General features: G+C 39.8%; 1 protein-coding gene across 1 annotated transcript in view; it reads left to right on the top strand.

The window, feature by feature from the left end:
* Positions 1 to 27,475, top strand: part of pou2f3 (POU class 2 homeobox 3) — a 258,269-nt gene that overhangs the window by 221,978 nt on the left and 8,816 nt on the right. Inside the window, exons 10-11 of the mRNA XM_034177477.1 lie at positions 1,591 to 1,755; positions 22,541 to 22,583. Coding sequence (XP_034033368.1) covers positions 1,591 to 1,755; positions 22,541 to 22,583 — 208 coding nt within the window. The remainder of the gene's footprint in view (positions 1 to 1,590; positions 1,756 to 22,540; positions 22,584 to 27,475) is intronic.

Here is a 27,475-nt window from a genome sequence, read left to right as displayed (position 1 = left end):
TCCACCTCTTTCACCATTTCTGTGTGAGTCATGACATAGACAGAATAAATGCTGCCAACACAATGGCACCCAGAGCAGCAATTTTTGGGCTTCAAATGAATCCTCTGCGTCTCTGTAAAATTCCTATGGGTGATGTCACACAGGGCTTCTCCAGTATCTATGAAGTCTACACCAACATCCAACCAGCAATCTGCCTCTCCACGGATTGGCAGTCATTGTGTTACATCACTTAGCATTTGCATGAAATAGGTTTTGTATCTATTTGGGCCCTGCCCAGCACTTGTCACTGTAAAATGCCCACTCTGAATGAAAATGAATGACAGCTAGTCGCTTTGCCTCTGTCTCTTGTTGCTAATGTGACCAAGAGGTGATAGGGGCCATTTCCATGTTTGCAAGCATTGCACACAATGCTGTCATAGTGCTCTGTGCTGGACAAACTCTTTATAATGACATTAATTACAAGGCCAAAGTGTTTTTTCTGCATTGTTTATTGCTATTCAGTTAAAGCGGAGCAGCGTGGTGCACTGTGCTCTTGTTTTCAGAGCAGAGGGTTCTCTGTTCAAGGTCACCCCTGGCCATTCTCCATGTAATATTGAGTCGCCTCAGGAAATCCATCCAGCATAACACCAAGTCAAATCTCAGATTGGCTGTGGTGACCCAGAGTGAAAAATGAGAGAAGCCTGGGGGGACTTACTTTTTGTTCAGTAAATAAAAGTTTTCATATTGGTTGGCCAGTTTTCTATACCCACTTACTCCAAACAAGGGTCATGGTGTGTATCCCGGCAGTCATACAGCAAGAGGCAGGGTACACCCCGGACAGGACATCAGGACCACATATAGACACTCTCACTGACTGTCAAGTACAACAAAAATTTTCCACTTCACCTAACCTGCATATCTTTGGATGTGGGAGGAAGCCAGAGGAGCAAACCCACACAAATGCCAGTGAACATGCAAACTCCAAACAGAAAGGCCACAGGTGGGAATCTATCTTGTGACCTTCTTGCTGTGAGGAAACAGTGCTAACCACTAATCCACGATACTGCCTTGGCTGAAATTTTATTTATATTCATCATTTACAATAAAAACATATACACATATGCAAGCTAAGGCCTTAGAGTGAAATAAAGTGTCCAAACGGAAGCACGAGGCCGTGGGTGAGAGGTACTGAGTGGAAACTAAACCAGCACTCACATGAGCACCAACAGAAGCTGACAGGGCACCACACAGAAATAGACACAGAAAAACAAGTGACAGTAAGACCAGAACTACAAAAGTAAAGAAGTTACGAAAATGAACTGATAAAACGTACCACCAATTATTGCACACGGTTGGCACAGCACCACAGGTCCTTAAATCACTACGTATTCCAGCTTTGTGCTTTAATGTTCAAAGAACTAATGGGACAAATTGTACAAAAAGTGTTTGTCAACTGAGCATGCTGTGTCTCTTCCCACTACTACTACTACTACTACTAATAATAATTAAGATGCCTCATAATGACACCAATCAACTTCGGACACAACAGAATGTTTCTGAAGAAAATTTCACTTCAAGAGGGGAAACCATGGAATTTTCTTTGGATTGCAGAATCCCAAGCCAAACTCAGAGGAGATAACCCTCATCTCAGAGCAGCTGTCCATGGAGAAGGAAGTGGTTCGGGTTTGGTTCTGCAATCGGCGTCAAAAGGAGAAGAGGATCTACTGTCCAGTGACAAGCTTACCAGCCAAATCACACAGCTACAACTCCAGAATGGTTTGTTCCACCATGAGGTTTCACTGAGAGCTCTTAAACACAAATACAGGTGAAACATAATCTGCTTTTAATTCAGATTGTTACATTGGAGACACTCTGTCTGCAGTGTTTTTAATTTGGATTGTTGCATTGGAGTCATTATGTCTACTGTGTTTTTGATTCAGATTGTTGCGTAGGAGTCACTCTGTATGAGATGTTTTTAATCCAGTTTGTTGCATTAGAGTCGCTATGTCTGCAGTGTTTTTAATTTGGATTGTTGCATTGGAGTCGCTCTGTCTGCGGTGTTTTTAATTCAGATTGTTGCGTCGGAGTCGCTCTGTCTGCGGTGCTTTTAATTCAGATTGTTGAGTTGAACTTGCTATGTCTGTGGTGCTTTTATTACGGATTGTTGCATTGGAGTCGCTATGTCTGCTGTGTTTTTAATTTGGATTGTTGCATTGGAGTCACTATGTCTACAGTGTTTTTGATTTGGATTGTTGCGTCAGAGTCACTCTGTCTGCGGTGTTTTTAATTTGGATTGTTGCATTGGAGTCGTTATGTCTGCGGTGTTTTTGATTCAGATTGTTGCGTAGGAGTCACTCTGTATGAGATGTTTTTAATCCAGTTTGTTGCATTAGAGTTGCTCTGTCTGCAGTGTTTTTAATTTGGATTGTTGCATTGGAGTCAATCTGTCTGCTGTGTTTTTAATTTGGATTGTTGCATTGGAGTCGCTCTGTCTGCGGTGTTTTTAATTCAGATTGTTGTGTTAGAGTCGCTATGTCTGCGGTGCTTTTAATTCAGATTGTTGTGTTAGAGTCACTATGTCTGCGGTGTTTTTAATTTGGATTGTTGCGTCGGAGTTGCTCTGTCTGCGGTGTTTTTAATTCAGATTGTTGTGTTAGAGTCGCTATGTCTGCGGTGCTTTTAATTCAGATTGTTGAGTTGAACTTGCTATGTCTGTGGTGCTTTTATTACGGATTGTTGCATTGGAGTCGCTATGTCTGCGGTGTTTTTTATTTGGATTGTTGCGTCGGAGTCACTCAGTCTGCGGTGTTTTTGATTTGGATTGTTGCATTGGAGTCGTTATGTCTGCGGTGTTTTTAATTCAGATTGTTGTGTTAGAGTCGCTATGTCTGCGGTGTTTTTAATTCAGATTGTTGTGTTAGAGTCGCTATGTCTGCGGTGTTTTTAATTCAGATTGTTGTGTTAGAGTCGCTATGTCTGCGGTGCTTTTAATTCAGATTGTTGTGTTAGAGTCGTTATGTCTGCGGTGCTTTTAATTCAGATTGTTGTGTTAGAGTCGCTATGTCTGCGGTGTTTTTAATTCAGATTGTTGAGTTGAACTTGCTATGTCTGTGGTGCTTTTATTACAGATTGTTGCATTGGAGTCGCTATGTCTACGGTGTTTTTAATTTGGATTGTTGCATTGGAGTCGCTATGTCTGCGGTGTTTTTGATTTGGATTGTTGCGTCGGAGTCACTCAGTCTGCGGTGTTTTTAATTTGGATTGTTGCATTGGAGTCGCTATGTCTGCGGTGTTTTTGATTTGGATTGTTGCATTGGAGTCGTTATGTCTGCGGTGTTTTTAATTTGGATTGTTGCATTGAAGTCGCTATGTCTGCGGTGTTTTTGATTTGGATTGTTGCGTCGGAGTCGCTATGTCTGCGGTGTTTTTGATTCAGATTGTTGCGTAGGAGTCACTCTGTATGAGATGTTTTTAATCCAGTTTGTTGCATTAGAGTCGCTATGTCTGCTGTGTTTTTAATTTGGATTGTTGCATTGGAGTCGCTATGTCTGCGGTGTTTTTAATTCAGATTGTTGCGTCGGAGTCGCTCTGTCTGCGGTGTTTTTAATTTGGATTGTTGCACCGGAGTCTCTATGTCTGCGGTGTTTTTAATTCAGATTGTTGCGTCGGAGTCGCTCTGTCTGCGGTGTTTTTAATTTGGATTGTTGCATTGGAGTCGCTCTGTCTGCAGTGTTTTTAATTTGGATTGTTACACTGGAGTCGCTCTGTCTGTGGTGTTTTTAATTTGGATTGTTACATTGGAGTCGCTCTGTCTGCAGTGTTTTTAATTTGGATTGTTACATTGGAGTCACTCTGTCTACAGTGTTTTTAATTTGGATTGTTGCATTGGAGTCAATCTGTCTGCGGTGCTTTTAATTCAGATTGTTGTGTTAGAGTCGCTATGTCTGCGGTGCTTTTAATTCAGATTGTTGTGTTAGAGTCGTTATGTCTGCGGTGCTTTTAATTCAGATTGTTGTGTTAGAGTCGCTATGTCTGCGGTGTTTTTAATTCAGATTGTTGTGTTAGAGTCGCTATGTCTGCGGTGTTTTTAATTCAGATTGTTGTGTTAGAGTCGCTATGTCTGCGGTGCTTTTAATTCAGATTGTTGTGTTAGAGTCGCTATGTCTGCGGTGCTTTTAATTCAGATTGTTGAGTTGAACTTGCTATGTCTGTGGTGCTTTTATTACAGATTGTTGCATTGGAGTCGCTATGTCTGCGGTGTTTTTAATTTGGATTGTTGCATTGGAGTCGCTATGTCTGCGGTGTTTTTGATTTGGATTGTTGCATTGGAGTCGTTATGTCTGCGGTGTTTTTAATTTGGATTGTTGCATTGAAGTCGCTATGTCTGCGGTGTTTTTGATTTGGATTGTTGCGTCGGAGTCGCTATGTCTGCGGTGTTTTTGATTCAGATTGTTGCGTAGGAGTCACTCTGTATGAGATGTTTTTAATCCAGTTTGTTGCATTAGAGTCGCTATGTCTGCTGTGTTTTTAATTTGGATTGTTGCATTGGAGTCGCTATGTCTGCGGTGTTTTTAATTCAGATTGTTGCGTCGGAGTCGCTCTGTCTGCGGTGTTTTTAATTTGGATTGTTGCACTGGAGTCTCTATGTCTGCGGTATTTTTAATTCAGATTGTTGCGTCGGAGTCGCTCTGTCTGCGGTGTTTTTAATTTGGATTGTTGCATTGGAGTCACTCTGTCTGCAGTGTTTTTAATTCGATTGTTGCATTGGAGTCGCTCTGTCTGCAGTGTTTTTAATTTGGATTGTTACACTGGAGTCGCTCTGTCTGTGGTGTTTTTAATTTGGATTGTTACATTGGAGTCGCTCTGTCTGCAGTGTTTTTAATTTGGATTGTTACATTGGAGTCACTCTGTCTACAGTGTTTTTAATTTGGATTGTTGCATTGGAGTCGCTCTGTCTGCAGTGTTTTTAATTTGGATTGTTGCATCGGAGTCTCTATGTCTGCTGTGTTTTTAATTCAGATTGTTGCGTCGGAGTCACTCTGTCTGCGGTGTTTTTAATTTGGATTGTTGCATTGGAGTCACTCTGTCTGCAGTGTTTTTAATTCGATTGTTGCATTGGAGTCGCAATGTCTGCAGTGTTTTTAATTTGGATTGTTAAACTGGAGTCGCTCTGTCTGCGTTGTTTTTAATTTGGATTGTTACATTGGAGTCGCTCTGTCTGCAGTGTTTTTAATTTGGATTGTTACACTGGAGTCGCTCTGTCTGCGGTGTTTTTAATTTGGATTGTTACATTGGAGTCGCTCTGTCTGCAGTGTTTTTAATTTGGATTGTTGCATTGGAGTCGTTATGTCTGCGGTGTTTTTGATTCAGATTGTTGCGTAGGAGTCACTCTGTATGAGATGTTTTTAATCCAGTTTGTTGCATTAGAGTCGCTATGTCTGCAGTGTTTTTAATTTGGATTGTTGCATTGGAGTCGCTCTGTCTGCGGTGTTTTTAATTTGGATTGTTGCATCGGAGTCGCTCTGTCTGCGGTGTTTTTAATTCAGATTGTTGCGTTAGAGTCACTATGTCTGCGGTGCTTTTAATTCAGATTGTTAAGTTGAACTTGCTATGTCTGTGGTGCTTTTATTACAGATTGTTGCATTGGAGTCGCTATGTCTGCGGTGTTTTTAATTCGGATTGTTGCATTGGAGTCGCTATGTCTGCGGTGTTTTTAATTCAGATTGTTGCGTCGGAGTCGCTCTGTCTGCGGTGTTTTTAATTTGGATTGTTGCACCGGAGTCTCTATGTCTGCGGTGTTTTTAATTCAGATTGTTGCGTCGGAGTCGCTCTGTCTGCGGTGTTTTTAATTTGGATTGTTGCATTGGAGTCACTCTGTCTGCAGTGTTTTTAATTCGATTGTTGCATTGGAGTCGCTCTGTCTGCAGTGTTTTTAATTTGGATTGTTACATTGGAGTCGCTCTGTCTGCGGTGTTTTTAATTTGGATTGTTGCATTGGAGTCGCTATGTCTGCTGTGTTTTTAATTCAGATTGTTGCGTCGGAGTCGCTCTGTCTGCGGTGTTTTTAATTTGGATTGTTGCACCGGAGTCTCTATGTCTGCGGTGTTTTTAATTCAGATTGTTGCGTCGGAGTCGCTCTGTCTGCGGTGTTTTTAATTCGATTGTTGCATTGGAGTCACTCTGTCTGCAGTGTTTTTAATTCGATTGTTGCATTGGAGTCGCTCTGTCTGCAGTGTTTTTAATTTGGATTGTTACATTGGAGTCGTTATGTCTGCGGTGTTTTTAATTTGGATTGTTGCATTGGAGTCGCTATGTCTGCGGTGTTTTTAATTTGGATTGTTGCATTGGAGTCGCTATGTCTGCGGTGTTTTTGATTTGGATTGTTGCATTGGAGTCGCTATGTCTGCGGTGTTTTTGATTTGGATTGTTGCATTGGAGTCGCTATGTCTGCGGTGTTTTTAATTTGGATTGTTGCATTGGAGTCGCTATGTCTGCGGTGTTTTTAATTCAGATTGTTGCGTCGGAGTCGCTCTGTCTGCGGTGTTTTTAATTTGGATTGTTGCACCGGAGTCTCTATGTCTGCGGTGTTTTTAATTCAGATTGTTGCGTCGGAGTCGCTCTGTCTGCGGTGTTTTTAATTCGATTGTTGCATTGGAGTCACTCTGTCTGCAGTGTTTTTAATTCGATTGTTGCATTGGAGTCGCTCTGTCTGCAGTGTTTTTAATTTGGATTGTTACATTGGAGTCGTTATGTCTGCGGTGTTTTTAATTTGGATTGTTGCATTGGAGTCGCTATGTCTGCGGTGTTTTTAATTTGGATTGTTGCATTGGAGTCGCTATGTCTGCGGTGTTTTTAATTCAGATTGTTGCGTCGGAGTCGCTCTGTCTGCGGTGTTTTTAATTTGGATTGTTGCACCGGAGTCTCTATGTCTGCGGTGTTTTTAATTCAGATTGTTGCGTCGGAGTCGCTCTGTCTGCGGTGTTTTTAATTTGGATTGTTGCATTGGAGTCACTCTGTCTGCAGTGTTTTTAATTTGATTGTTGCATTGGAGTCGCTCTGTCTGCAGTGTTTTTAATTTGGATTGTTACATTGGAGTCGCTCTGTCTGCGGTGTTTTTAATTTGGATTGTTGCACCGGAGTCGCTCTGTCTGCTGTGTTTTTAATTCAGATTGTTGCGTCGGAGTCGCTCTGTCTGCGGTGTTTTTAATTTGGATTGTTACATTGGAGTCGCTCTGTCTGCAGTGTTTTTAATTTGGATTGTTGCATTGGAGTCGCTCTGTCTGCAGTGTTTTTAATTTGGATTGTTGCATCGGAGTCTCTATGTCTGCTGTGTTTTTAATTCAGATTGTTGCGTCGGAGTCGCTCTGTCTGCAGTGTTTTTAATTTGGATTGTTGCATTGGAGTCGCTCTGTCTGCAGTGTTTTTAATTTGGATTGTTACATTGGAGTCACTCTGTCTGCGGTGTTTTTAATTTGGATTGTTGCATTGGAGTCGCTATGTCTGCAGTGCTTTTAATTCAGATTGTTCCATTGGAGTCACTCTGTCTGCAGTGTTTTTAATTCGATTGTTGCATCGGAGTCTCTATGTCTGCTGTGTTTTTAATTCAGATTGTTGCGTCGGAGTCGCTATGTCTGCGGTGCTTTTAATTCAGATTGTTGAGTTGAACTTGCTATGTCTGTGGGGCTTTTATTACGGATTGTTGCATTGGAGTCGCTATGTCTGCGGTGTTTTTAATTTGGATTGTTGCATTGGAGTCGCTATGTCTGCGGTGTTTTTGATTTGGATTGTTGCGTCGGAGTCACTCTGTCTGCGGTGTTTTTGATTTGGATTGTTGCATTGGAGTCGCTATGTCTGCGGTGTTTTTGATTCAGATTGTTGGGTTAGAGTCGCTATGTCTGCGGTGCTTTTAATTCAGATTGTTGAGTTGAACTTGCTATGTCTGTGGGGCTTTTATTAATGATTGTTGCATTAGAGTCGCTATGTCTGCGGTGTTTTTAATTTGGATTGTTGCATTGGAGTCGCTATGTCTGCGGTGTTTTTAATTCAGATTGTTGCGTCAGAGTCGCTCTGTCTGCGGTGTTTTTAATTTGGATTGTTGCATTGGAGTCGCTCTGTCTGCAGTGTTTTTAATTTGGATTGTTACATTGGAGTCGCTCTGTCTGCAGTGTTTTTAATTTGGATTGTTACATTGGAGTCGCTCTGTCTGCGGTGTTTTTAATTCAGATTGTTGCATCGGAGTCGCTCTGTCTGCTGTGTTTTAATTTGGATTGTTGCACTGGAGTCTCTATATCTGCGGAGTTTTTAATTCAGATTGTTGCGTCGGAGTCGCTCTGTCTGCGGTGTTTTTAATTTGGATTGTTGCATTGGAGTCACTCTGTCTGCAGTGTTTTTAATTCGATTGTTGCATTGGAGTCGCTCTGTCTGCAGTGTTTTTAATTTGGATTGTTACATTGGAGTCGCTCTGTCTGCAGTGTTTTTAATTTGGATTGTTACACTGGAGTCGCTCTGTCTGCGGTGTTTTTAATTTGGATTGTTACATTGGAGTCGCTCTGTCTGCAGTGTTTTTAATTTGGATTGTTACATTGGAGTCGCTCTGTTTGCAGTGTTTTTAATTTGGATTGTTCCATTGGAGTCGCTCTGTCTGCAGTGTTTTTAATTTGGATTGTTCCATTGGAGTCGCTCTGTCTGCAGTGTTTTTAATTTGGATTGTTGCATCGGAGTCTCTATGTCTGCTGTGTTTTTAATTCAGATTATTGCGTCAGAGTCGCTCTGTCTGCGGTGTTTTTAATTTGGATTGTTGCATTGGAGTCACTCTGTCTGCAGTGTTTTTAATTTGGATTGTTAAACTGGAGTCGCTCTGTCTGCGGTGTTTTTAATTTGGATTGTTACATTGGAGTCGCTCTGTCTGCAGTGTTTTTCATTTGGATTGTTACACTGGAGTCGCTCTGTCTGCGGTGTTTTTGATTTGGATTGTTGCTTTGGACTCGCTATGTCTGCGGTGTTTTTGATTCAGATTGTTGCGTTAGAGTCGCTATGTCTGCGGTTCTTTTAATTCAGATTGTTGAGTTGAACTTGCTATGTCTGTGGGGCTTTTATTACGGATTGTTGCATTAGAGTCGCTATGTCTGCGGTGTTTTTAATTTGGATTGTTGCATTGGAGTCGCTATGTCTGCGGTGTTTTTAATTCAGATTGTTGCATCAGAGTCGCTCTGTCTGCGGTGTTTTTAATTTGGATTGTTGCACCGGAGTCTCTATGTCTGCGGTGTTTTTAATTCAGATTGTTGCGTTGGAGTCGCTCTGTCTGCGGTGTTTTTAATTTGGATTGTTGCATTGGAGTCACTCTGTCTGCAGTGTTTTTAATTCGATTGTTGCATTGGAGTCGCTCTGTCTGCAGTGTTTTTAATTTGGATTGTTACATTGGAGTCGCTCTGTCTGCAGTGTTTTTAATTTGGATTGTTAGATTGGAGTCGCTCTGTCTGCTGTGTTTTTAATTCAGATTGTTGCATCGGAGTCGCTCTGTCTGCGGTGTTTTTAATTTGGATTGTTGCACCGGAGTCTCTATGTCTGCGGTGTTTTTAATTCAGATTGTTGCGTCGGAGTCGCTCTGTCTGCGGTGTTTTTAATTTGGATTGTTACATTGGAGTCGCTATGTCTGCAGTGTTTTTAATTTGGATTGTTGCATCGGAGTCGCTCTGTCTGCAGTGTTTTTAATTCAGATTGTTGCATCGGAGTCGCTCTGTCTGCGGTGTTTTTAATTCAGATTGTTACATTGGAGTCTCTCTGTCTGCGGTGTTTTTAATTCAGATTGTTACATTGGAGTCTCTCTGTCTGCGGTGTTTTTAATTCAGATTGTTCCATTGGAGTCAATCTGTCTGCAGTGTTTTTAATTCGATTGTTGCATTGGAGTCACTCTGTCTGCGGTGTTTTTAATTCAGATTGTTCCATTGGAGTCAATCTGTCTGCAGTGTTTTTAATTCAGATTGTTCCATTGGAGTCACTCTGTCTGCAGTGTTTTTAATTCAGATTGTTCCATTGGAGTCAATCTGTCTGCAGTGTTTTTAATTCGATTGTTGCATTGGAGTCACTCTGTCTGCGGTGTTTTTAATTCAGATTGTTCCATTGGAGTCAATCTGTCTGCAGTGTTTTTAATTCAGATTGTTCCATTGGAGTCAATCTGTCTGCAGTGTTTTTAATTCGATTGTTGCATTGGAGTCACTCTGTCTGCGGTGTTTTTAATTCAGATTGTTCCATTGGAGTCAATCTGTCTGCAGTGTTTTTAATTCAGATTGTTGCATTGGAGTCACTCTGTCTGCGGTGTTTTTAATTCAGATTGTTCCATTGGAGTCAATCTGTCTGCGGTGTTTTTAATTCAGATTGTTCCATTGGAGTCATTCTGTCTGCAGTGTTTTTAATTCAGATTGTTCCATTGGAGTCACTCTGTCTGCAGTGTTTTTAATTCGATTGTTGCATTGGAGTCGCTCTGTCTGCAGTGTTTTTAATTTGGATTGTTACATTGGAGTCGCTATGTCTGCGGTGTTTTTAATTTGGATTGTTGCATCGGAGTCGCTCTGTCTGCAGTGTTTTTAATTTGGATTGTTGCATCGGAGTCGCTCTGTCTGCAGTGTTTTTAATTCAGATTGTTGCATCGGAGTCGCTCTGTCTGCGGTGTTTTTAATTCAGATTGTTACATTGGAGTCTCTCTGTCTGCGGTGTTTTTAATTCAGATTGTTCCATTGGAGTCTCTCTGTCTGCGGTGTTTTTAATTCAGATTGTTCCATTGGAGTCTCTCTGTCTGCGGTGTTTTTAATTCAGATTGTTACATTGGAGTCTCTCTGTCTGCGGTGTTTTTAATTCAGATTGTTACATTGGAGTCTCTCTGTCTGCGGTGTTTTTAATTCAGATTGTTCCATTGGAGTCTCTCTGTCTGCGGTGTTTTTAATTCAGATTGTTACATTGGAGTCAATCTGTCTGCGGTGTTTTTAATTCAGATTGTTCCATTGGAGTCTCTCTGTCTGCGGTGTTTTTAATTCAGATTGTTACATTGGAGTCTCTCTGTCTGCGGTGTTTTTAATTCAGATTGTTACATTGGAGTCTCTCTGTCTGCGGTGTTTTTAATTCAGATTGTTACATTGGAGTCTCTCTGTCTGCGGTGTTTTTAATTCAGATTGTTACATTGGAGTCTCTCTGTCTGCGGTGTTTTTAATTCAGATTGTTACATTGGAGTCTCTCTGTCTGCGGTGTTTTTAATTCAGATTGTTACATTGGAGTCTCTCTGTCTGCGGTGTTTTTAATTGGAGTCTCTCTGTCTGCGGTGTTTTTAATTCAGATTGTTACATTGGAGTCTCTCTGTCTGCTGTGTTTTTAATTCAGATTGTTACATTGGAGTCAATCTGTCTGCGGTGTTTTTAATTCAGATTGTTACATTGGAGTCTCTCTGTCTGCGGTGTTTTTAATTCAGATTGTTACATTGGAGTCTCTCTGTCTGCGGTGTTTTTAATTCAGATTGTTACATTGGAGTCTCTCTGTCTGCTGTGTTTTTAATTCAGATTGTTACATTGGAGTCTCTCTGTCTGCGGTGTTTTTAATTCAGATTGTTACATTGGAGTCTCTCTGTCTGCAGTGTTTTTAATTCAGATTGTTACATTGGAGTCAATCTGTCTGCAGTGTTTTTAATTCAGATTGTTACATTGGAGTCTCTGTCTGCGGTGTTTTTAATTCAGATTGTTACATTGGAGTCTCTCTGTCTGCGGTGTTTTTAATTCAGATTGTTACATTGGAGTCTCTCTGTCTGCGGTGTTTTTAATTCAGATTGTTACATTGGAGTCAATCTGTCTGCGGTGTTTTTAATTCAGATTGTTACATTGGAGTCTCTCTGTCTGCGGTGTTTTTAATTCAGATTGTTACATTGGAGTCAATCTGTCTGCGGTGTTTTTAATTCAGATTGTTACATTGGAGTCTCTCTGTCTGCGGTGTTTTTAATTCAGATTGTTACATTGGAGTCTCTCTGTCTGCGGTGTTTTTAATTCAGATTGTTACATTGGAGTCTCTCTGTCTGCGGTGTTTTTAATTCAGATTGTTACATTGGAGTCTCTCTGTCTGCTGTGTTTTTAATTCAGATTGTTACATTGGAGTCTCTCTGTCTGCGGTGTTTTTAATTCAGATTGTTCCATTGGAGTCACTCTGTCTGCGGTGTTTTTAATTCAGATTGTTACATTGGAGTCTCTCTGTCTGCAGTGTTTTTAATTCAGATTGTTACATTGGAGTCAATCTGTCTGCGGTGTTTTTAATTCAGATTGTTACATTGGAGTCTCTCTGTCTGCGGTGTTTTTAATTCAGATTGTTACATTGGAGTCTCTCTGTCTGCGGTGTTTTTAATTCAGATTGTTACATTGGAGTCTCTCTGTCTGCGGTGTTTTTAATTCAGATTGTTACATTGGAGTCAATCTGTCTGCGGTGTTTTTAATTCAGATTGTTACATTGGAGTCTCTCTGTCTGCGGTGTTTTTAATTCAGATTGTTACATTGGAGTCTCTCTGTCTGCGGTGTTTTTAATTCAGATTGTTCCATTGGAGTCACTCTGTCAGCGGTGTTTTTAATTCAGATTGTTACATTGGAGTCTCTCTGTCTGCGGTGTTTTTAATTCAGATTGTTCCATTGGAGTCTCTCTGTCTGCGGTGTTTTTAATTCAGATTGTTACATTGGAGTCACTCTGTCTGCGGTGTTTTTAATTCAGATTGTTACATTGGAGTCAATCTGTCTGCGGTGTTTTTAATTCAGATTGTTACATTGGAGTCTCTCTGTCTGCGGTGTTTTTAATTCAGATTGTTACATTGGAGTCTCTCTGTCTGCGGTGTTTTTAATTCAGATTGTTACATTGGAGTCTCTCTGTCTGCGGTGTTTTTAATTCAGATTGTTACATTGGAGTCAATCTGTCTGCGGTGTTTTTAATTCAGATTGTTACATTGGAGTCTCTCTGTCTGCGGTGTTTTTAATTCAGATTGTTACATTGGAGTCTCTCTGTCTGCGGTGTTTTTAATTCAGATTGTTCCATTGGAGTCTCTCTGTCTGCAGTGTTTTTAATTCAGATTGTTACATTGGAGTCACTCTGTCTGCAGTGTTTTTAATTCAGATTGTTCCATTGGAGTCAATCTGTCTGCGGTGTTTTTAATTCAGATTGTTACATTGGAGTCTCTCTGTCTGCGGTGTTTTTAATTCAGATTGTTACATTGGAGTCTCTCTGTCTGCGGTGTTTTTAATTCAGATTGTTCCATTGGAGTCACTCTGTCTGCGGTGTTTTTAATTCAGATTGTTACATTGGAGTCTCTCTGTCTGCGGTGTTTTTAATTCAGATTGTTACATTGGAGTCAATCTGTCTGCGGTGTTTTTAATTCAGATTGTTCCATTGGAGTCTCTCTGTCTGCGGTGTTTTTAATTCAGATTGTTACATTGGAGTCTCTCTGTCTGCGGTGTTTTTAATTCAGATTGTTACATTGGAGTCTCTCTGTCTGCGGTGTTTTTAATTCAGATTGTTACATTGGAGTCAATCTGTCTGCGGTGTTTTTAATTCAGATTGTTACATTGGAGTCTCTCTGTCTGCGGTGTTTTTAATTCAGATTGTTACATTGGAGTCTCTCTGTCTGCGGTGTTTTAATTCAGATTGTTACATTGGAGTCTCTCTGTCTGCGGTGTTTTTAATTCAGATTGTTACATTGGAGTCTCTCTGTCTGCGGTGTTTTTAATTCAGATTGTTACATTGGAGTCTCTCTGTCTGCGGTGTTTTTAATTCAGATTGTTACATTGGAGTCTCTCTGTCTGCGGTGTTTTTAATTCAGATTGTTACATTGGAGTCTCTCTGTCTGCGGTGTTTTTAATTCAGATTGTTACATTGGAGTCTCTCTGTCTGCGGTGTTTTTAATTCAGATTGTTACATTGGAGTCTCTCTGTCTGCGGTGTTTTTAATTCAGATTGTTACATTGGAGTCTCTCTGTCTGCGGTGTTTTTATTCAGATTGTTACATTGGAGTCTCTCTGTCTGCGGTGTTTTTAATTCAGATTGTTACATTGGAGTCTCTCTGTCTGCGGTGTTTTTAATTCAGATTGTTACATTGGAGTCTCTCTGTCTGCGGTGTTTTAATTCAGATTGTTACATTGGAGTCTCTCTGTCTGCGGTGTTTTTAATTCAGATTGTTACATTGGAGTCTCTGTCTGCGGTGTTTTTAATTCAGATTGTTACATTGGAGTCTCTCTGTCTGCGGTGTTTTTAATTCAGATTGTTACATTGGAGTCTCTCTGTCTGCGGTGTTTTTAATTCAGATTGTTACATTGGAGTCTCTCTGTCTGCGGTGTTTTTAATTCAGATTGTTACATTGGAGTCAATCTGTCTGCGGTGTTTTTAATTCAGATTGTTACATTGGAGTCTCTCTGTCTGCGGTGTTTTTAATTCAGATTGTTACATTGGAGTCAATCTGTCTGCGGTGTTTTTAATTCAGATTGTTACATTGGAGTCAATCTGTCTGCGGTGTTTTTAATTCAGATTGTTACATTGGAGTCTCTCTGTCTGCGGTGTTTTTAATTCAGATTGTTACATTGGAGTCTCTCTGTCTGCGGTGTTTTTAATTCAGATTGTTACATTGGAGTCTCTCTGTCTGCGGTGTTTTTAATTCAGATTGTTACATTGGAGTCAATCTGTCTGCGGTGTTTTTAATTCAGATTGTTACATTGGAGTCTCTGAGCGGCGGTGTTTTTAATTCAGATTGTTACATTGGAGTCTCTCTGTCTGCGGTGTTTTTAATTCAGATTGTTACATTGGAGTCTCTCTGTCTGCGGTGTTTTTAATTCAGATTGTTACATTGGAGTCTCTCTGTCTGCGGTGTTTTTAATTCAGATTGTTCCATTGGAGTCTCTCTGTCTGCGGTGTTTTTAATTCAGATTGTTCCATTGGAGTCTCTCTGTCTGCTGTGTTTTTAATTCAGATTGTTACATTGGAGTCTCTCTGTCTGCGGTGTTTTTAATTCAGATTGTTCCATTGGAGTCTCTCTGTCTGCGGTGTTTTTAATTCAGATTGTTACATTGGAGTCAATCTGTCTGCGGTGTTTTTAATTCAGATTGTTACATTGGAGTCTCTCTGTCTGCGGTGTTTTTAATTCAGATTGTTACATTGGAGTCAATCTGTCTGCGGTGTTTTTAATTCAGATTGTTACATTGGAGTCTCTCTGTCTGCGGTGTTTTTAATTCAGATTGTTACATTGGAGTCTCTCTGTCTGCGGTGTTTTTAATTCAGATTGTTACATTGGAGTCAATCTGTCTGCGGTGTTTTTAATTCAGATTGTTACATTGGAGTCTCTCTGTCTGCGGTGTTTTTAATTCAGATTGTTACATTGGAGTCTCTGTCTGCGGTGTTTTTAATTCAGATTGTTCCATTGGAGTCACTCTGTCAGCGGTGTTTTTAATTCAGATTGTTACATTGGAGTCTCTCTGTCTGCGGTGTTTTTAATTCAGATTGTTACATTGGAGTCTCTCTGTCTGCGGTGTTTTTAATTCAGATTGTTACATTGGAGTCTCTCTGTCTGCGGTGTTTTTAATTCAGATTGTTACATTGGAGTCAATCTGTCTGCGGTGTTTTTAATTCAGATTGTTACATTGGAGTCAATCTGTCTGCGGTGTTTTTAATTCAGATTGTTACATTGGAGTCTCTCTGTCTGCGGTGTTTTTAATTCAGATTGTTACATTGGAGTCTCTCTGTCTGCGGTGTTTTTAATTCAGATTGTTACATTGGAGTCTCTCTGTCTGCGGTGTTTTTAATTCAGATTGTTACATTGGAGTCAATCTGTCTGCGGTGTTTTTAATTCAGATTGTTACATTGGAGTCTCTCTGTCTGCGGTGTTTTTAATTCAGATTGTTACATTGGAGTCTCTCTGTCTGCGGTGTTTTTAATTCAGATTGTTCCATTGGAGTCTCTCTGTCTGCGGTGTTTTTTAATTCAGATTGTTACATTGGAGTCACTCTGTCTGCAGTGTTTTTAATTCAGATTGTTACATTGGAGTCAATCTGTCTGCGGTGTTTTTAATTCAGATTGTTACATTGGAGTCTCTCTGTCTGCGGTGTTTTTAATTCAGATTGTTACATTGGAGTCTCTCTGTCTGCGGTGTTTTTAATTCAGATTGTTCCATTGGAGTCACTCTGTCTGCGGTGTTTTTAATTCAGATTGTTACATTGGAGTCTCTCTGTCTGCGGTGTTTTTAATTCAGATTGTTACATTGGAGTCACTCTGTCTGCGGTGTTTTTAATTCAGATTGTTACATTGGAGTCTCTCTGTCTGCGGTGTTTTTAATTCAGATTGTTACATTGGAGTCACTCTGTCTGCAGTGTTTTTAATTCAGATTGTTACATTGGAGTCAATCTGTCTGCGGTGTTTTTAATTCAGATTGTTCCATTGGAGTCACTCTGTCTGCGGTGTTTTTAATTCAGATTGTTCCATTGGAGTCTCTCTGTCTGCGGTGTTTTTAATTCAGATTGTTACATTGGAGTCAATCTGTCTGCTGTGTTTTTAATTCAGATTGTTACATTGGAGTCAATCTGTCTGCGGTGTTTTTAATTCAGATTGTTACATTGGAGTCTCTCTGTCTGCGGTGTTTTTAATTCAGATTGTTACATTGGAGTCTCTCTGTCTGCGGTGTTTTTAATTCAGATTGTTCCATTGGAGTCACTCTGTCTGCGGTGTTTTTAATTCAGATTGTTCCATTGGAGTCTCTCTGTCTGCGGTGTTTTTAATTCAGATTGTTACATTGGAGTCACTCTGTCTGCGGTGTTTTTAATTCAGATTGTTACATTGGAGTCTCTCTGTCTGCGGTGTTTTTAATTCAGATTGTTACATTGGAGTCACTCTGTCTGCAGTGTTTTTAATTCAGATTGTTACATTGGAGTCAATCTGTCTGCGGTGTTTTTAATTCAGATTGTTACATTGGAGTCTCTCTGTCTGCGGTGTTTTTAATTCAGATTGTTCCATTGGAGTCTCTCTGTCTGCGGTGTTTTTAATTCAGATTGTTACATTGGAGTCACTCTGTCTGCGGTGTTTTTAATTCAGATTGTTACATTGGAGTCAATCTGTCTGCGGTGTTTTTAATTCAGATTGTTACATTGGAGTCTCTCTGTCTGCGGTGTTTTTAATTCAGATTGTTCCATTGGAGTCTCTCTGTCTGCGGTGTTTTTAATTCAGATTGTTACATTGGAGTCTCTCTGTCTGCGGTGTTTTTAATTCAGATTGTTACATTGGAGTCACTCTGTCTGCGGTGTTTTTAATTCAGATTGTTACATTGGAGTCAATCTGTCTGCGGTGTTTTTAATTCAGATTGTTCCATTGGAGTCTCTCTGTCTGCGGTGTTTTTAATTCAGATTGTTACATTGGAGTCACTCTGTCTGCGGTGTTTTTAATTCAGATTGTTACATTGGAGTCTCTCTGTCTGCGGTGTTTTTAATTCAGATTGTTACATTGGAGTCTCTATATCTGCGGTGTTTTTAATTCAGATTGTAACATTGGAGTCTCTCTGTCTGCGGTGTTTTTAATTCAGATTGTTACATTGGAGTCTCTCTGTCTGCGGTGTTTTTAATTCAGATTGTTACATTGGAGTCTCTCTGTCTGCGGTGTTTTTAATTCAGATTGTTACATTGGAGTCAATCTGTCTGCGGTGTTTTTAATTCAGATTGTTACATTGGAGTCTCTCTGTCTGCGGTGTTTTTAATTCAGATTGTTACATTGGAGTCAATCTGTCTGCGGTGTTTTTAATTCAGATTGTTACATTGGAGTCAATCTGTCTGCGGTGTTTTTAATTCAGATTGTTCCATTGGAGTCTCTCTGTCTGCGGTGTTTTTAATTCAGATTGTTACATTGGAGTCACTCTGTCTGCGGTGTTTTTAATTCAGATTGTTACATTGGAGTCTCTCTGTCTGCGGTGTTTTTAATTCAGATTGTTACATTGGAGTCTCTATATCTGCGGTGTTTTTAATTCAGATTGTAACATTGGAGTCTCTCTGTCTGCGGTGTTTTTAATTCAGATTGTTACATTGGAGTCTCTCTGTCTGCGGTGTTTTTAATTCAGATTGTTACATTGGAGTCTCTCTGTCTGCGGTGTTTTTAATTCAGATTGTTACATTGGAGTCAATCTGTCTGCGGTGTTTTTAATTCAGATTGTTACATTGGAGTCTCTCTGTCTGCGGTGTTTTTAATTCAGATTGTTACATTGGAGTCAATCTGTCTGCGGTGTTTTTAATTCAGATTGTTACATTGGAGTCAATCTGTCTGCGGTGTTTTTAATTCAGATTGTTACATTGGAGTCTCTCTGTCTGCGGTGTTTTTAATTCAGATTGTTACATTGGAGTCAATCTGTCTGCGGTGTTTTTAATTCAGATTGTTACATTGGAGTCAATCTGTCTGCTGTGTTTTTAATTCAGATTGTTACATTGGAGTCAATCTGTCTGCGGTGTTTTTAATTCAGATTGTTACATTGGAGTCTCTCTGTCTGCGGTGTTTTTAATTCAGATTGTTACATTGGAGTCTCTCTGTCTGCGGTGTTTTTAATTCAGATTGTTACATTGGAGTCAATCTGTCTGCGGTGTTTTTAATTCAGATTGTTACATTGGAGTCTCTCTGTCTGCGGTGTTTTTAATTCAGATTGTTACATTGGAGTCAATCTGTCTGCGGTGTTTTTAATTCAGATTGTTCCATTGGAGTCTCTCTGTCTGCGGTGTTTTTAATTCAGATTGTTACATTGGAGTCTCTCTGTCTGCGGTGTTTTTAATTCAGATTGTTACATTGGAGTCAATCTGTCTGCGGTGTTTTTAATTCAGATTGTTACATTGGAGTCAATCTGTCTGTGGTGTTTTTAATTCAGATTGTTACATTGGAGTCTCTCTGTCTGCGGTGTTTTTAATTCAGATTGTTACATTGGAGTCAATCTGTCTGCGGTGTTTTTAATTCAGATTGTTACATTGGAGTCTCTCTGTCTGCGGTGTTTTTAATTCAGATTGTTACATTGGAGTCTCTCTGTCTGCGGTGTTTTTAATTCAGATTGTTACATTGGAGTCAATCTGTCTGCGGTGTTTTTAATTCAGATTGTTACATTGGAGTCTCTCTGTCTGCGGTGTTTTTAATTCAGATTGTTACATTGGAGTCAATCTGTCTGCGGTGTTTTTAATTCAGATTGTTACATTGGAGTCAATCTGTCTGCGGTGTTTTTAATTCAGATTGTTACATTGGAGTCTCTCTGTCTGCGGTGTTTTTAATTCAGATTGTTACATTGGAGTCAATCTGTCTGCGGTGTTTTTAATTCAGATTGTTACATTGGAGTCTCTCTGTCTGCGGTGTTTTTAATTCAGATTGTTACATTGGAGTCTCTCTGTCTGCGGTGTTTTTAATTCAGATTGTTACATTGGAGTCAATCTGTCTGCGGTGTTTTTAATTCAGATTGTTACATTGGAGTCTCTCTGTCTGCGGTGTTTTTAATTCAGATTGTTACATTGGAGTCAATCTGTCTGCGGTGTTTTTAATTCAGATTGTTACATTGGAGTCAATCTGTCTGCAGTGTTTTTAATTCAGATTGTTACATTGGAGTCTCTCTGTCTGCGGTGTTTTTAATTCAGATTGTTACATTGGAGTCAATCTGTCTGCGGTGTTTTTAATTCAGATTGTTACATTGGAGTCAATCTGTCTGCGGTGTTTTTAATTCAGATTGTTCCATTGGAGTCTCTCTGTCTGCGGTGTTTTTAATTCAGATTGTTACATTGGAGTCACTCTGTCTGCGGTGTTTTTAATTCAGATTGTTACATTGGAGTCTCTCTGTCTGCGGTGTTTTTAATTCAGATTGTTACATTGGAGTCTCTATATCTGCGGTGTTTTTAATTCAGATTGTAACATTGGAGTCTCTCTGTCTGCGGTGTTTTTAATTCAGATTGTTACATTGGAGTCTCTCTGTCTGCGGTGTTTTTAATTCAGATTGTTACATTGGAGTCAATCTGTCTGCGGTGTTTTTAATTCAGATTGTTACATTGGAGTCTCTCTGTCTGCGGTGTTTTTAATTCAGATTGTTACATTGGAGTCAATCTGTCTGCGGTGTTTTTAATTCAGATTGTTACATTGGAGTCAATCTGTCTGCTGTGTTTTTAATTCAGATTGTTACATTGGAGTCTCTCTGTCTGCGGTGTTTTTAATTCAGATTGTTACATTGGAGTCAATCTGTCTGCGGTGTTTTTAATTCAGATTGTTACATTGGAGTCAATCTGTCTGCGGTGTTTTTAATTCAGATTGTTACATTGGAGTCAATCTGTCTGCGGTGTTTTTAATTCAGATTGTTACATTGGAGTCTCTCTGTCTGCGGTGTTTTTAATTCAGATTGTTACATTGGAGTCTCTCTGTCTGCGGTGTTTTTAATTCAGATTGTTACATTGGAGTCAATCTGTCTGCGGTGTTTTTAATTCAGATTGTTACATTGGAGTCTCTCTGTCTGCGGTGTTTTTAATTCAGATTGTTACATTGGAGTCAATCTGTCTGCGGTGTTTTTAATTCAGATTGTAACATTGGAGTCTCTCTGTCTGCGGTGTTTTTAATTCAGATTGTTACATTGGAGTCTCTCTGTCTGCGGTGTTTTTAATTCAGATTGTTACATTGGAGTCAATCTGTCTGCGGTGTTTTTAATTCAGATTGTTACATTGGAGTCAATCTGTCTGTGGTGTTTTAATTCAGATTGTTACATTGGAGTCTCTCTGTCTGCGGTGTTTTTAATTCAGATTGTTACATTGGAGTCAATCTGTCTGCGGTGTTTTTAATTCAGATTGTTACATTGGAGTCTCTCTGTCTGCGGTGTTTTTAATTCAGATTGTTACATTGGAGTCTCTCTGTCTGCGGTGTTTTTAATTCAGATTGTTACATTGGAGTCTCTCTGTCTGCGGTGTTTTTAATTCAGATTGTTACATTGGAGTCTCTCTGTCTGCGGTGTTTTTAATTCAGATTGTTACATTGGAGTCTCTCTGTCTGCGGTGTTTTTAATTCAGATTGTTACATTGGAGTCAATCTGTCTGCGGTGTTTTTAATTAGGACATTTTATTTGCACATTTTATTCCTCTGAATTATTCAGTCTTTAGTGTATATTTCTACATGCTGTACAGAGAGAGTGCAGCTCAAACTGAAATCACATGCCTTGTCTTCCGTGGATAGTTGGTGAATAAAAGCTATTCTGATTCAGAATAAAGTAGGAATTACTTGCCTACAGTCCCCCACTGATGAAATGAACCATATAGGCCACAGCACAACAGAACAGAATAGAATATTTATCATCATTGTAACACGTACAGTCAGTGCAACATGCAACGACATTCAGGTCATATAAAACAAGAAGACTGTAAAACTAAAACGATAAAAGCATTTTATATATATATATATATATATATATATATAAATATATATATAAATGATAATACCAACCATCAAATACTCAACCAAACATTCAACATTAACTGCAAAATTCCTTAGTCGGACGAGCAGCAGTGTTACAGTTCCGCTTTCCTGAGTGTAGTTATTGCTGCCTGTGAATCTGTTTGTCATTTTTTTGATTGATCTGTTACCGTCTGCCTGATGGTACCAGATCAAACAGGGAGTGACCAGGGTGTGAGGTGTCCTTTATAATATTCTTGGCTTTTTTGAGGCAGCGGGAACGGTGCAGTTCTTCCAGAGTCAGGAGAAGGCAGCCAATGATCTTGTGGGCCGTGTTGATGACCCTCTGCAGAGCTTTCCTCCGAGACACTGTGCAGCTGGTGCACCACACACACATATACAATCTGTCAGTATGGAGCACTGGTAAAAGGACACCAGCAGTCTCTGTGTGATGATGTTCTTTCTGAGCACCCTCACAAAGTGCAGTGTCTGCTGGGTCTTTTTCAGCAGCTCAGAGGTGTTCACGCTCCAGGACACATTCTCCTCAATGTCGACTCCCAGGAAGTGGAATTCTGCCACTCTCTCCACACAGTCCCCAATGATAATCAACGGTGTGATGTTCATTTTTTCTTCCTGAAGTCTATTATCAGCTCCTTGGTTTTTGAGATGTTGAGGAGCAGGTTATTCTCCCTGCACCACCCTATTAGATGCTGCACCTCGTTCCTGTAGGAGCCTCTTCGTAGTCCAATTTAATGCAGACATTCATCAGTGTAAAGGTCCAGAGTTACTCTCCTGATGTAAACAACAGAGCTCCTTGTCTTTAGAAAATGACAGAGATAAACAAAGGTAAGCAGCTCCTGACTTTGAAACCATTTCAGATATTCAGAGTCTGAGCAAGCAGTGTGACAAAGGGCAAGGCCAAATCAGGACCTCACTCTGCTGAGGGTGATGAGGAGCTGGATGGCAGGTGTGGGGTTGGGCGACTCAGCCCCGGTTATCAGGACTGACAGGGGCCGATAACCCAAGGATTATAAACCAGCAACAACAACAAAAGACATACAAGAGTATGACTTCATGTGGACAGTAATACATGGCTGTGTGTTGTCAAGTCCCTGTTATCTGATTCATTTTTGCTCTTTTAGGCCCCAGCATCCAGATCCTACAGTCCTCTGGCTTCAGCTGCAGGTACGCACCTCATGGCTTATTCCAGTTGAAAACAATATTCTGTCATTCCCTCTTGTCTGTGTATATCACTCGAGCATGACGCACAGCTGTTATATACATACTAGTGTGTTGTCCGTGGGGATCCACGGGCTCTAGATGGGTCATATTTATCAAATAGGTAGCTGACATTTGTCAAGGGTGGTAATAAATGAAGCAATGAGTTGGAACAGTGTGTGAGTCCAGAATGTTTTTAGAACCTTAGACCTCACCAGGTTTTAGAAGACAAACTCAACCCTTTTATTTCCTGTTAATTATGTAATTTTTTATGTTAATTTACTGTTTACAGTGAGGCAAATAAGTATTTGAGTCATTGTCAATTTTGCAAGTTTTCCCACCTATAAAGAATGGAAAAGTCTGTAATATTTTAGCAGAGGTACGCTTCAACTGCAAGAGACAGAATCTAAAAAATAAATATATAAAATCAGAAAATCACATTGTATGACTTTTAAATAATTAATTAGCATTTTATTGCATAAAAAAAGTATTTGATCACCTACCAACCAGCAAGAATTAAAGTTAGTTTGCCTTTAAGAAGCCCTCTTATTCTTCACTCTTTACCTGTATTAATTGCACCTGTTTGAACTTGTTACCTGTATAAAAGACACCTGTTCACACACTCAATCAATCACACTCCAACCTGTCCACCATAGCCAAGATCAAAGAGCTGTCTAAGGACACCAGGGACAAAACTGTAGACCTGCACAAGACTGGGATGGACTACAGGACAACAGGCAAGCAGCTTGGTAGAAGACAACTGTTGGTGTAATTCATGGGCGGTGCTAGAGCGCCCCCTGGATTTGTCATAGCACCCCCAAGAAAATAATTCCTCATTTATTATTTTAATGTAATTTCATCCAGTGTATTTAAGGCCTTGTCCACACTGAAACTGAGCTTCTCCTATACAATCTTTTCTTTGTCATTTTTACAAAGTGTTCCATTCAAGAAATATCCCCATTCTCACAGATCCAGTGAAGTCACGTGAAAATGCTGTGAAAATGCCAGACTGTATGTAGCGCTGTACCGCTTCTAGACATGGCGCTAACAACAAACACTAAAACTTTAGAAGGTGGCTCACAGATTAAATAAACTCTTTTAATCTGACCTGTTGCCTGGATTCATCATCACAGCTGAAAACTGTTCCCCACATGACACCCTTGTTTTCGAAGATGACATCCGGAAATGTGTTAATTTGTTATGATGGAAGTTACTTGTTAAGGGTTTTTTAAGGTTTGTCTGCAGTGTTTGTCTGCTCTGGGTGAGTTTCTCAGCTTGAGCTGAAGGATGCCGGGGCTTCATCCCACCAAGAACTAATAATATGTTAAATGACACTGTTAACAACATGTTAAAGAAGCAGGACGATGATATCATCATTTCAGTTTTCCACAGTAAGACACTTCTAGCATTTTCAAATTTATGTGATTAGATAAATCTTTCACTCATAAAAGAAAATAAAAGAAAAGAAACATTCATCAACAGAACTGATTGTTTTACACAAAATGAATGTAATGTGATGTTCAGTGACATCACGTTCAACAATGTCATGATAATAATATAATAATAAATTTCATTTATAATGTGCACCTTTTATTAATAAAAATCTCAAACTAAAACCAAAAATAAACAAGAGAATAACAACAGAAAATCTTTAGATTAAAACAGATAGCAGACTAGAATAAAACCAAAATAAAATAATAAAATAGAGTAAAAAGACTAAGATGCAACAGTTTCAAATTATTGAGACCTGTGATAGGCCTGTCTGAACAGGTATGTCTTGAGGCATTTTTAAAAGCTTCCACAATTTGTGGAGCTCCCTGATGGTCAGGGAGAGAGTTCCAAACATGAGGGGCAGCTGAACAGGAGGCCCTATCTCCCATGGTGTGAGGGGGACTGAGAAGATAAGTGTTGTATGAACGGAGGACACGGGAAGATTTGTGGGGTGTGAGGAGGTCTTTGAGCTATGTGGGGGCATTGCCATGGATCCAGTGGTGGGTGATGAGAGCAATCTTAAAATGGATTCTGTAGGTGATGTGGAGCCAGTGAAGGTTATGGACTATAGATGTGATGTGCTCCTGTTTATGTAGTCTCATCAAAATTCTAGCTGCACAGTTTTGAATGTATTGGAGCCTTTAAAGGTTAGGTTCACTGCTTGCTTACTGCCACATATGTAGCCCTCGCCGCTATTTTTCTACTTCTCGCAGTCCACTCCTGCCTACTTTTTTTCATTGTGGAAATGCGCTCTGTTCTCAAAACAACATAAGAAAAGCAAACGGCACTCTCATTTCCAGACAAACAGCGGGACTCTGTTGCCTCATCACAGCTGCATAGTTGCACAGAGAGAGAGAGAGAGAAAACCTTGCGTGCAGAGGGAGCTTGGCTCTAGAGGTGGGCGATACCGAGAATTTTGGTATTGATCCGATACCAAGTAAATACAGGCCCAGTATCGCTGATATTGATACCGATACTTTTTTCATATTTAAGCTTCACAGATCCAAAGGACCCAAAAGACCTAGGATAGAATTTCGCCAAACATTGTACGTGACAACAAAATACTTTATCACAATCAACATTTTTGTTTAAAAAAATATCACTCAACACAACTTAAACCAAAATCTCCTGAGGTAGAGGGCTGACAAACCACAATACAAGGGTGCGCTGCTCCGTGTTGTGTGACACAGCGCAGCGCTGCTCTTACAGACAGAGAGTAGACTTTGATGAATCTGCGTGTGCAGCAGTCAGTGCGTGCGGGAGAAAAAAAAGCTTGAGTATTGATCTTTTTACATGAGGATTGTTCAGTATCAATACCAGCGTTGGTATCGATATTATTGTTATTAGCATCGATCCGCCCACCTCTAGTTGGCTCCATGACGCGACTGCCTGGACACACAGATGGATTTGGTACATTGGAAAAAGTCAGAATACATTATTTCCAGGAGTTATTGGACTTCATTAACATGCTTCAATCATGAGAGAACTTAAGAAGGTGAAAGTGCCTGGAACAGCTGCCAGCAATCACTCACGTTTCGTGCATGAGGAGTGGATGGTGGAAACGTCTGACCTCTGGAACTGCAAAGAGAGGTTTCTGTAGCAAATATTAAGGTCTATTTTTCTATTGGCACAAATACTTATTTCATGCAATAAAATGCAAAATAAATTATTTAAAAATCATACAATGTGACTTTCTGAATGCCTTAACCCGGCCAGTACACCCTGCTTTTGATGTGGGCGCCATTACTGAGGTATTACCTAGATTTACAGAATTTGATAGTATCTCACTAGGCGTGCTAACAAAACTCGTAATGTCTACAAAAAGCACAACCTGTTTATTTGATCCTATACCAACAAAACTGTTTAAGGACTGTTTAAGGTCCACTCTTGGGCCGACTGTGCTGGAAATTATTAATCTCTCATTAACTTCTGGATTTGTTCCTAAATGTTTCAAATCTGCAGTGATTAAACCATTACTTAAGAAACCTAATCTTGACCCTAGTGTATTAAAAACTATCGGCCGATATGAAATCTATCATTTTGCTCTAAAATTCTGGAAAAAGTGGTGTCACGGCAGCTCATAGACTATCTTACTGAGAATAATCTCTTTGAGCCACTGCAGTCTGCTTTTAGAAAATATCATTCCACAGAGACGGCTCTCACTAAAGTGGTGAATGATCTTCTGCTTACAATGGATTCAGACACCACTACGGTTCTGGTGCTGTTAGATCTCAGTGCTACGTTTGATACAGTGGATCATCATATTCTACTTGTCTACTAGTCTATAAAATTGTTCATGGACTGGCACCTCCCTACCTAGCTGACCTAATTAAACCTTACGTACCGGCCCGGGCTTTACGTTCTCAGGGTCCAGGACTACTTTGTGTCCCTAGGGTGAATAAGAAGTCTGCAGGTCACAGAGCTTTCTCTTATCGTGCCCCTGTTCTGTGGAATGATCTCCCTGCATCAATAAAACAGTCAGATTCTTCTGATGTTCCTCCTCTCCCGTTGCTTTGGGATGTGCTCTCCACCTCTTCTTTTTCTTCATCCAATAGTAGCAGACCACTGGCACCCTGCTTATGGAGCTAAATCAAGGCCAAAAGTTTTGTAATCTGAAAATAAGAAAAGATTGAAAAAATAAATTTTGAAACGGAAAATTAAAGTTTTGTAATCTGAAAATAAAAAAGATTGAAAATATAAATTTTGAAACTGAAAATTCAATGTTTGTTCATTTGAAAAGTATTATCAAATTAAAATAAGTGTAAGATATATATTTTTCAGTTTAAATAAATTTTTGATTCAGCTCTGTAATTTTTTTTGATCAATTTTTTTTTCATTCATATTTCTTTTTTCACCTTCAGATCTTTTTTTCACTTTCAGATCTTATTTTTTCAGTTTCAACCTTTTGGCCCCATTCCGGTGTGGGAGGGCGTGGCTTCGATTGAGAGGGGCGTGGCTTCGATTGAGAGGGGCGTGGAATTGTGAGTGACAGGAGAGCAATCAGTCCTCACATGATGTTGCTTTCAGGAAACGTGGGTACTTTGATAGATAATGACGTAACACTTTCTCTCCACTGTGTTGTCTTGATACCTGTAAATCAAGTGATGCTAAAGATGTCTCTTGGTCATTTTTAATGTTTAAAAACTGGAAAATATGCAAGATAGCAAAGTTTAACACCTATACCTAAAAAAACGATGTGTCCCAAATCCACACAAGACCGTGAACGCATCGCCGCATGAAAATGAGGCAGGTCGCTCATTTTACAGGCTGCAGCGGAGTGTTACAGCTTTCTAAGTGACACACAGAGAGACCTGACTCAGCATTTCTGAAGGAAGCTTTAATATGGACACAACCAAACAGACCACCGG

The sequence above is a fragment of the Thalassophryne amazonica genome, chromosome 9 (genome assembly GCF_902500255.1).
Source record: "Thalassophryne amazonica chromosome 9, fThaAma1.1, whole genome shotgun sequence".
Taxonomy (NCBI): Eukaryota; Metazoa; Chordata; class Actinopteri; order Batrachoidiformes; family Batrachoididae; genus Thalassophryne; species Thalassophryne amazonica.
Note: the sequence above shows the minus strand (reverse complement) of the source record. Positions and strands in the feature narration are given on the sequence as shown.